General features: G+C 47.3%; 1 protein-coding gene across 1 annotated transcript; it reads left to right on the top strand.

The window, feature by feature from the left end:
• The first annotated feature begins 3,149 nt into the window (after positions 1-3,149).
• On the top strand, positions 3,150-5,235 carry gbp (glycogen synthase kinase binding protein). The gene has a single exon (XM_086217047.1). The coding sequence runs from the start codon at positions 3,543-3,545 to the stop codon at positions 4,035-4,037; it is 495 nt and encodes a 164-aa protein (XP_086073173.1). The 5' UTR covers positions 3,150-3,542; the 3' UTR covers positions 4,038-5,235.
• Positions 5,236-11,882: the final 6,647 nt, after the last annotated feature.

The following is an 11,882-nucleotide window of genomic DNA, read 5'->3' as shown; positions in this document are numbered from 1 at the left end:
AGCCAGGAGATGACCACTTCCTGTTGGTGGAGGAGCCAGGAGATGACCACTTCCTGTTGGGGGAGGAGCCAGGAGATGACCACTTCCTGTTGATGGAGGAACCAGGAGATGACCACTTCCTGTTGATGGAGGAACCAGGAGATGACCACTTCCTGTTGGTGGAGGAGCCAGGAGATGACCACTTCCTGTTGGGGGAGGAGCCAGGAGATGACCACTTCCTGTTGGGCTACAAACATGCCCCGTCAATGATGTGATCACTTCCTGTCGAACAAATGGCCCCTAAATCTCAGCAATTTCTCAGTTGCTCACCACACATAAACGAGCTGTTTCACTCATCAGTGATTTCACTGTTCCTGCTGCCGAGCGCATCAGTGGTGTTTTGAATCTTCACACCAGGAATAGCACCGCAGTAAATCACTAGGGGGGCGAGAGTGGCTTGAGTTACCAATGAGGTACGAAGACTCAACCATGGCTCCTTCTGACTAATTTACAGTGTGTGAGCTGTGGACTTGAACGTGAGATGATGCAGCTGACATGCAGCCCAAGCACGTGAAGCGACTGGACTCCAACTGAATCTGTGATCGCTGAAGGGGAACCAGTCACTGGTAACACGGGGCCTTGTGAACTCAGGATATGATTCATTTTGTGTACATGTGGAAGTATTTGGTCTGAATCTATTATTTGTTTCTAGATAAGTCAGTTAGGCTGAGGAGGGCAAAGGTAAGACTTTACTTTGATTTGACGTCATACTTGCGTTCTGTTTCTGACCAGGTTGTTTGTTGGTTTCATTCCATGAGGTTCAAACTGGGTTCACTGGCCATTGATGCATGAATAAACTGAGCATTCAGCAATGTTGTGTCTTTCAGGCGATCCTCTGGGTGGAAGTGATGCAGAACAGAAATGCAACTTGTCTCCTTGTAAATTTACTTTGCTAAGGATTTACTAGCGCCACCCGATGGCAACAGGAAGTGACGTGTTTCTTGTGCACATTGATGTTCTCCTCCAGGTGGGTCGACCAGGTCACCTCAGCTGTGGTCAGAACCTCCTTCAGAACCTGGTGACGGGTCACTGCAGACACGGAGACGTTGCCGTGGCAAGGAGACAGCCATGTTTAATGTTCAACTGTAGAGCAGGAAGCTGGAGTAGCTGGAGTCACGTGATCAGATCTTTGGTGAGACTCCAGAAGACGTTGACATGTCTACAGCCATGGCGCCACCTGGAGGTTACAGGAAGTGGAACCAACATCACAAGGCTATGTTGTCTTCACCTGACCTACAGCTACTTCATATACAGGAAGTGTGTGTTCTCTAGCGCCACCTAGTGGAGGCAGGATGGGATATTTGCCCAACAACTCTCCCTCGTGAGAAATTCAAATATTATCATGTTCCCCACCCATGACTGCTTGCTTTGTGCCAGAATGCTTTGTCTGGGCGCTCGTGCCTTTTATTTCATTACAAGTTGTCTTTAGAAATGACCTTTTTACTTCAGTCCACTTCAAATCAAAATCACGCACGCTTTTATCCCTAGAAACTCCTCAGAAAGAAACCCAGCCTGGCAACTTTTACCTCAGCAAATACAAGAAACGAATTGTAAGAGGTTGAACTTAAACGTTTCATATGTGCAAGATTCTGGTTTGACGGTCCGGTGTCTCCTGGTGGCTTCAGGCTCAGGCAGACTTCCCTCAGTCAACAGTAGCTGATGAATTATTCATAGGATGTTTACATCGAAATACAAGTAAACAGGTTATGAGTAACATCAGCTCAGCCTTCAGGAAGCGATGACAGTTTTATCTTGCTCTCATATTTTGGTTTCACTCCTAACTGCCACAACTTCAGTGAGACACAGGAAACCTCAGCCAAGCCCTGTGATTGGCTGCTGCACCACGTGGTCGCTGTGATAGTAGCTCCTTATATGGTGATGAGGCTCTCTTTGACTGGAGCATCAGGTTTAGGCTGGCTGCCTTTTCTCAGAAACAGAAATGAACACCATGTTCTCCCACAGACACACACCCTCCCTCTGCTGCTATTGTCACTGTGCAGCGCTCACACATCACATGCAACAATCCTGACTGCGTCCATGTGTGTAGTTCACATCCCGGCAGGGGTATTCAGAGCTCTGGGGGAATATTACACCTGGTATACATGCAGCGCTGTTTCATAATAAGTGCCTGTCTTGATAAAAATAATAGCTCACAGTGTTTGGGTTAAATATAATAAGGGTTATCATACTCTTTTTTTAAATATAGCTACTAAACATGGTGCCTGAATTAAACATACATATATATATATATGTATGTATGTGTGTGTGTGTGTGTGTGTATATATAAATATATATATATATATACACACACACACACATACATATATATGTATGTGTGTGTGTGTGTGTGTGTGTGTATATATATATATATTTATATATATAAACACACACACACACATACATATATATATATATATATGTATGTGTGTGTGTGTGTGTGTGTATATATATATATATATATTTATATATATAAACACACACACACACATACATATATATACATATATATATATATATATATATATATATATGTGTGTGTGTGTTTATATATATAAATATATATATATATATATATATATATATATATATATATATATATATATATATGTACGTATGAATGAATGTTGCACATGTTCTTGTTCCATTCCAGTGTCTTGACAGTTGCATGTATACTTGTCTGTGACGACCAGGTGTATCTGATGGACAGACCTGCTCTCCACTTCTGTGACCATTCCTGAATGTTGTGTTTATGGCTTCACTTTACAGTTTTCATAATCTTCCCGAGACAACAGGCACCATTTTGTGCACACTACTATCAAATCAAATAGACTTGGAATGCTTAAAATGGCTGTTCAAAAAAAACAACATCCTAATTGGGTCACATAATCATGTAATTGTATGCAGCACTGGGTTTGTTTGGGTTGATGTGATGACGTCGTGTGGTGGTTTGCAACATGGTTCCGTCTCAATCACATAAAGGTTATTTAATGCTCCCATAAACACACGATTAAATGTGACAAATGGGCGACTTTATATTCTTTCTAACAAAGATCGTGCTTTCTTTGGCTTCCCCGGACAGACAGTGGCAGACAGTTAGGAGTTATGTAATGTCCATTTTAAGAGGGCTGTCCATGAAGGCATCTGGGTCCGGGGGTGGAGCGTCGAATTAACAGCATGCAGATACGTTTTGCTTGAACGATTCAGCACAAATCGAGTAATGAAGACACAGTTGGTACTGTAGTGCTTCTAACACAAGTCACACCGATAGTTTAGGGAACGTAGGGCCCGATTTTTTTCAATATTTTGGTCCGACTGAGCCCCTCTCCTCTAGCAGCAAGGTGGTACAGCCCACTACGCGTCATCCATTGTTTACAAATCAACTGGGTTTGTTGGGTCCTGCCGAGCGGCGTGTTGAGAGCGAGGAGCGGTGCGGAGCTCTCATTCATCGTCACAACAAAAACACCGTGAAGCACACAGCCAGAGCCCGGGTATCTGCCAACACAATGCCGTGTCGGAAGGAGAACTACATCTTCCTGGAGCAGTCGGTCACCGTCGACTCCAAAGAGGTGGACGCGCTCGTGACCAAGATCGGCGAGGCGCTGCAGCTCCACAACAATAGCGGCTGCCAGAAGACGGTGTCCGTGTCCATGTCCTGCCTGCACGGGCTCACCGGCGGCAGCGGCAGCGGGGGGAAGCCGGCGGGGATCCTCGGCGGCAGCGCGGGGGTGCCTGCCCAGAAACGCCACGGGTGCTGCATGCGCCTCCGGAACCGGGGAAGCAGCCGGGCGAGCCCATACAATATCCCCGGGTCAAGCGACCAGGACTGGGACCAAATAAAACCGTGGAACAAAAAGCGGATGGAGGAGGACGACCCGCACCGGCTGCTGCAGGAGTTGATCCTCTCGGGGAATCTGATCAAAGAAGCCGTGAGGAGGCTGCAGTTCTCCGCCGCGGACTGTGGAGACTTCCCCTCGGCGGCTGATAATTTGCCCTGCTGATGACGACGGACGGACCGGCTCGGCGTTTTCCTCCTTAGACCGAGGGGCCCCGGGACTGCACACGGACGGTTAAAGATCCCGTTTCACCGGACTGATGGCGGTGTTTTCTAATTTCATCCATTTACATCGATTTCTCTGTTTGCTATGTTGCGTCACCTAGCGGTTAGCCTAGCTAGCTAGCTTGTTAGCCACCTGGCCGCTAGCCGTGTTGTTTATGTTTGAATCTCCGCGAGGCTCGGACGTTGGCGGGGGCGACCACCTAACCGACCCCCCCCCCCCCCCCGAGAGCAGGGACGGTGTTTTCATGTTGATGGATTTCTTTGACGCGACGTAGAGAGACGCCACACGGCGGAGCCACCGAACAATAGAGGGGTTTCTGTAATACCCGAGGGTGGCTCCGAGCAGGAAGCCCAGCCGTTCTTCACCTCCCACCGTGTTGCGGAGGTGGTCGGGCCCGGGGGGATGGTGTGTGTGTGTGTGTGTGTGTGTGTGTGTGTGTTGGGGGGGTGCTTTAGTAGTCCATTTTGTTTACAATGCCGCTGGTGAGGACGGAAGTGCTCTGCTCAGTAACGGTGGCTCGTCCTTTCACTGCCCTCCTTCCACCAGTTCAGCCAGTCCACAACTGGTTTCTCCTTCTGACTCGAGCCGGGAGTCTCAGCGCTTCCTCCTGGCTGACGGCAGCTCCACAGTCCTCCTCCACGGGGGGCTGCAGGGACGAGGGGGCATGGGAACCAGGGCAGAGCCCACCCTGTTCCCACGGGGTTCTGCCTTTTGTCTCTCTAGTTCTTATGCTTTTTTCCGGGGGGGGGGGGGGGAGTCGGGTCACGTGACAACACTTTGGTGGTGCTCTTCACCTTTCTGGAATTCCGAGGGGGAGTTCTGGGTCTCTTTTTTGTAATTTGTTTTCTCAGTGTAAAGAAAAATCACGACTGCTTCGTACCGAAGTCTCTGATGTTCCTGAGTTTTCAGGGTCTTTTTGTTTTTGTCTTAATAAACACAGTTTTGTTTTCCAGACTTTGTAGTTTTACTGGCTGTGTTTGTGTGTTCGTGTGTGTCCTCCTGCCTCTGAGAGCGGACAACGTGGTCTTTAAGGGCACAGGTTCATTATAAGCCTATAAATACCCCCCCACCCCCAATAAACATGTTTTGCTCCGGAGGCCTCGCCTCCTCTCAGCCGCTCAGGATCCAGCGTCCGCGGCTCCCTCTGCCGTCGCTGCTGCGTCACTGACGGCGTGTGTCGTCATCCGACTGGGGCTGCTGACATCACGGTCGGGCTCGTCCTGTTTATACAACCTCGATTGTTGTTCTCAGGTTTTGCTCTTAAATCTCCATGACAACATCCCGACCAGGTAGGAAGCTGATGAAGGTGACGAATCAGGTTGTTGATCAAAGATCAGAGCAAACATCACAGTCAGGAGATGAGAGGACATTCGCCACTTTACAAGGACTGCAGTTCAAAGCTGTGTGTTTGCAGACTCTTGGCTCCATGGCCAACCCAGGATTTAGGGGGGCAGCCCATTGCCTGCTGGACTGAGTCTGCTGCAGGCCCCTGGTTGCAGGTCGGTGCTGTGTACCTACTGGAGGGTGATTGACCTGCTGGTGCCCCGCCTTCTCCCTCCCCCCCTGCTGCAGCAGTTCTCTCTGCTCTTCAGGAGGTGTTGGGGAGGCTTCTCCTTACACCTGTCCTCAGTCATGTGAGGACCTCCTTCCTCCTTCAGCTGTCCGTGAGGTCGTCTGAGCCTGAGTCTCCAACTGCAAACAGGATCTGTTATTTACTTTATTAATCTTTTAGATAATGCTAAGCCACGCCTCCTGGACAATATGGCTCCCTGTGTGTAAGTCATGTTGACAGCGTTGTCATCAGTAGTAACTCACCTGTCACACCCGAGTCACGCCTCACTAAGCACACACGTCCTTCCATCAGGACCTCATTCATCAACCTTATTCAGCATTGCAAACCTGGATGATTGACAGCAGGAACACAGTAGATGTTGGGGAAGGAGTCAAATTGCTTTGATTGCTCTCTGTAGGACAAAATTGAGGTTTAAAGAACAAATTTGTGTGAAGGGACATTTAGACGGGAGGAGCTCCATGTGATGTTTTAAATAGGCGCTTAAACAATGAATGAACAGCTGAGCGTAGGTCTGGGCTGCTTGCTGTGGACCAGCCTAGAAATGTTTCTGTTTAAACGGAGCTTCATGTTTACTCTTCGATGGTGCAGCGAGTCTAGGTCCTTCAGTCATTCACGAAACCCAACGAACCAATCCAGCCAGGGTGAAGTTGCGCATCACTGAAAAGATCCACCTTCAGTTCTGCTGCAGTGCTGGAGGTAACAACGCTCACCCTCATGTTTGGGGATGAACGTTGTTTTTGAAAGCAAATTACAGGTAGAGGGACGTTTACGATGAGTCGCCTTTAGGGGTGCGCCAGAGATGAAACTGTCCAGTTTGAATCCACGGGTGCCAAAGTGGGGTCATGACCCCTGGGGGGTTCCAACAATATTCTAGAGATGAAAACAGATTTTAGAAATTATCAGACAGGCTTGAAGGACCTTGAGCTCATAGCAGCCATGTTCCTCTGACAGCAGGGAGGGAAGCTTGCATGTTGGATCATATAAATGTAGCGAGACTGACTAGGATCTTCATGACATCACTTCCTGATTGATCAGTAACAAGCAGTAAAAGTAGTGTGGTTCTCCAATGTTCTTCCCCAGCATGAAGTCCTCCTCGCCCTCCCACTCTGTTCTGCCCCTTCGCTGATGCAGTAACAACACAAACAAGAGATACAAATAGCTGCAACTGCATTTGTCGACTCTGCGAGATCAAGAAGAAGAACCTGTCAAAGGTTCTACAACATCAACATTTCTGCCGCCGCTGTCGTCATCTCAGCAGGTGTGTTGACGCTTTGCCACAAAATGTTCAGCAGCAGTTTCTCTGTAAAACCTCCAGGGTAGGATGCACTCGAGAGGTTGTTGAGGAACAGCAGCAACAACAGGAAGAGGACCAAAAGCAACAAAGACAACAACAACAACAACAATAATAATAATAATAATAATAACAAATAATAATAATAACAAACAAACAACAGCGGCGATGACAACAAACAACAATAATAATAACAAATAACAACAATAATATAAACAAACAAACAACAGCGGCAATAGTAACAAACAACAACAATCGCATCTGGACAAGGGGAAAGGCACAGTGAGGCTCCTCTTCCTGGATTTCCCAAGTGCCTTTAATCCGATCCAGCCCCCTGCACTGCAGGACAAGCTCCTACAAATGCGAGTAGACCCCGGCCTGATTGCTTTGATCTCCAGTGACCTCACCGACAGGCCACAGTTCATCAGGCTGAAGGACATCACGTCTGACACTGTGGTCAGCAGCATCGGTGCTCCGCAGGGGACTGGAATGTCCCCTATCCTCTCACCCTGTACACCGCGGACTTCTGCTACAACTCTGAACTGTGTCACGTCCAGAAGTTCGCAGATGACACAGCCATCGTGGGGTGTATCAGGGACAGTGAAGAAGAGGAGTACAGGTGCCTGGTGAGGTTTCCTGGTGCCACAACAACAGCCTGCAGCTCAACACCTCCAAAACTAAGGAGCTGGTCATTGACTTTGGGAGGGACAGACCCAGACCTAGACCAGTTCTGATAGGAACGGAGGAGGTCGAGGTCGTACAGACCTATAAATACCTGTGGCTGGACAACAGGCTGGACTGGACGAGCAACACGAGGCAGCTGTACAAGAAGGCTCAGAGCAGGATGTACTTCCTGAGGAGGCTGAGAGCCTTCAACATCTGCAGGAGGCTCCTGTGTTCTATCAGTCTGTGGTCTTCAGCGTCCTGTCCTACGCTGTGGTGGGCTGGGGGGGAGTGTGACGAAGGCAGACCTCTCCAGGCTGGAGAAGCTGATCAGGCGGGCCAGCTCAGTGGTTGGGATGAAGCTGGACCCTCTGGCAACAGTAGCAGAGAGGAGAACTCTGGACAAACTGCTGGACATCCTGGACAATGTCAGCCACCCTCTGCTCACTGTCACCACCAGCCAGAGAAGCCTGTTCAGCCAGAGGCTGCTCCTCCCCAAGTGCAGGACCAACAGACTGAAGAAGTCCTTCATCCCCCGAGCCATCAAACTGTTAAACTCCTCACTGGAGGGGGGGAGGGGCAACAGAAGGACTGGAGGAGAGTCAGTTATTATTATTATTGTTATGTTTCATTAAATTATATGAACTATATAACTATTGTTATATTATATTATATCATCATCATTATTATTGTTATAATTATTATTATTGTTATAATAACAATTAAGAACAATTAATATTATGATTATTCCTGTCACTATGCACATATACATAACCATCCAGGTACACACAGGCACACACACATGTATATATGCATATACATATATATATATATATATATATATATATATATATATATATATATATATATATATATACATATATATATATATATATATACATATATATATATATATATATATATATATATATATATATATATATATATATATATATATATATATATATATAGTCTTTGTTTTCTCTTCTTTGCTATTTTTAGTCTATTCTATGGTAACAGTGCTGTGAATGTATGTTGAGGAGAGTGCAATTTCCCTGGCGGAACGTCCAAAAGGAATTAATAAAGTAGTCTGTCTGTCTGTCTGTCTGTCTGTCTGTTAATCATAATAATAACAAACAAACAAACAAGACAGCAGCAAAAACAACACACAACAATAATATTAACAAGCCAACAACAGCGGCAACAATAACAAACAAACAACAATAATAATAAACAAACAACAGCAGCAATAATAACAAACAATAATAATAACAACAAACAACAACAGCGGCAACAATAACAAACAACAATAATAATAAACAACAACGGCAATAATAACAAACAATAATAATAACAAACAAACAACAGCAGCAACAATAACGTTAACATAAACAATACTGAAATACTACAACCACTAATTCTACCTACAAATAAATAAATGATGGAAAACAAAAACTGTTGTGTCCTGAAAACAAAAATTCTGATTCTGCGAACGACTGAGATTCTAATCTGAACAGTAACTATATGAAAAGGTTCCACCTCGGTATTTAATACAGAATCACAGGGTTCTCAGCCTTGTTCATGTTTCCGAGCCTCATGTGATGGAACGGACCCTCTACCCTCACTGATCTCATCACTTAATATTAGCATTGATAATTATCAGTATTAATGTTATCGATCAAATATTTAAACATAATGTTTTGTAGTTTTAACCCTGAGACTTCATGATTTTAGATCAAACTACTGCCTGCAGGTCCCTCAAGGACTCTTAAGACTGACACATTTGTTATATATTTGATGAGACATTGAATGCAGCTCAACCTGGTTTTTATTGTGAAATTATTTGATAGTTATTAATTATAGTGCAGTGTTTTAATCTTTTTACCTGAACAAAAGTCATTCATTGTAAATATTTAAGCTTTTGTCATCACAGGAGTATATTGCTCATCCACCGTTGTGGAACCACACAATGAAGCAGCAACATGATGTGGGATGTAATCAAATATTTATAGGTCATGACACCACGTGGGTGGGTGTGAGTGCTGTGTGTGTCCACTAGAGGGCCACATGGCGACAGTAACCAAGCAACACAGTTGACAACAGCAGCTTTTGCTCACATCAGTTACATAAACCTGATTCCAGCAATCCACTTTGCACAATATGGGTCAAAATAGGATTTCCTAGGTTCCATCTTTGGCCGAAACCCTGAAAATATCTTTGGCGGGATGTGAAATGATGACGGTCGACCTCTTGCTTGATTCACAGAAAACACCTGAACACCACACCTGAGAACAGCAACAAGACGCATTACTACACTGCTGGTTTACTGGTTGTGTTCTTCTAACTCTGTTGTTCCATCTTTCCATCAAGTTTCATGAAATACAAAACTGTAGTTTTTGCATCATCCAGTGAACATCCGGGGAAGTGGGCTGGAATCGTAACCTCACTGGTGCCCAATGAAAGATGGCCCCCTCCCTGGAGCGGTGAGCTCTGTTCACTGCTCTGTTATTGATTAGTAATCTTATTTAACAGAGATTATAAAGTGTCAGCAGCAGGAGGAGACGGGATTAGACGGAGCTATATTGGGAGGGAAGATGCGTGCCAGCACAGGGAAAAGGAGCCTCTGGATGTTGAGATGATTGTTAATGAGTGGAGCATCAGTGTGACTCATAAACTCAGAGGTTCATCATCATCCATATTAGAGGTTTTCTTTTCATTTTATCGTGGTGGAGGAGTTTGAGTGCCCAAGTGACCCTAGGAGCTATGCTGTCAGGGGCATTTTGCCCCTGGTAGGGTCACCAAAGGCAGACTGGTCCTAGGCGAAGGGCCAGACAAAGAACGGTTCAACAGACCCCCTCATGGAAAAAACAGCAAGTGCGATGTGTACCCTGCCTGGAGGGGCACCGGGGCCCCGCCCTGGAGTTAAGCAGTTAAGCAACTCCGCGGTGGTAGAGCCCCGGGGTGGATGAGATCCACCCTGGGTATCTCAAGGCTCTGGATGTTGTGGGGCTGTCCTGGCTGACATGTCTCTGCAACATTGCGTGGACATCGGGGGCGGTGCCTTTGGAGTGGCAGACCGGGGTGGTGGTCCCCCCATCTTTAAGAAAGGGGACCAGAGGGTGTGTTCCAACTATCGGGGGATCACACTCCTCAGCCTCCCTGGTAAGGTCTACGCCAGGGTGCTGGAGAGGAGGGTCAGGGCGATAGTCGAACCTCAGATTGAGGAGGAGCCGTGTGGTTTTCGTCCCGGCCGTGGAACCGTGGATCAGCTCTTCACCCCCACTAGGGTGCTGGAGGGGGCATGGGAGTTTGCCCAACCAGTCCACATGTGCTTTGTGGACCTGGAGAGGGCTTACGACCGTGTTCCCAGGAGCATACTGTGGGGGGGTACTCTGGGAGTATGGGGTGGATGGCCCCTTACAAAGGGCCATTCGGTCACTCTACCGGAGGAGTGAGAGTCTGGTCCGCGTGGCCGGTAGTAAGTCGGACTTCCCAGTGAGGATTGGACTCCGCCAAGGCTGCCCTTTGTCTCCGGTTCTGTTCATAACTTTTATGGACAGAATTTCTAGGCGCAGCCGGGTGGTGGAGGGGGTGGAGTTTGGTAGCGGGAGGGTGTCGTCTCTGCTGTTTGCGGATAACATAGTCCTCTTAGCGCCATCGGGCCACAACCTCCAGCTCTTGCTGGGACAGTTTGCAGCCGAATGTGAAGCGGCTGGGATGAGAATCAGCACCTCCAAGTCTGAGGCCATGGTCCTCAGCCGGAAAAGGGTGGTTTGCCCACTCCAGGTCGGGGGGGGGGGGGGGGAGTCTTACCTCAGGTGGAGGAGTTTAAGTATCTCGGGGTCTTGTTCACGAGTGAGGGTAGGATGGAGCTGGAGATTGACAGGCGAATGGGGCGGCATCCGCAGTGATGCGGGTGCTAAATCAGTCTGTTGTGGTGAAGAGGGAGCTTAGCCAAAAGGTGAGGCTCTCGATTTACCGGTCAATCTACGTTCCAACCCTCACCTGTGGTCAGGAGCTCTGGGTAATGACTGAAAGAACAAGATCCTGAATACAAGCGGCTGAAATGAGTTTCCTCCTCAGGGAGGCTGGGCTCTCCCTTAGAGACAGGGTGAGAAGCTCAGTCCTTCAGGAGGGACTCAGAGTAGAACTGCTGTTCCTCCAGGTAGAGGAGTCAGTGGAGGTGGTTCAGGCATCTGGAGAGGACGCCTCCCTCAGGAGGTGTTCCAGGCATGCCCAACCGGGAGGAGGCCTTGAG

This window comes from Aulostomus chinensis, chromosome 11, assembly GCF_037954235.1.
Source record: "Aulostomus chinensis isolate RoL2024-O1b breed Wild chromosome 11, RoL_Achi_v1.0, whole genome shotgun sequence".
NCBI classification, from domain to species: Eukaryota; Metazoa; Chordata; class Actinopteri; order Syngnathiformes; family Aulostomidae; genus Aulostomus; species Aulostomus chinensis.
The sequence above is the reverse complement of the archived record's forward strand: the minus strand, read 5'-3'. Positions and strand labels throughout refer to the sequence as shown.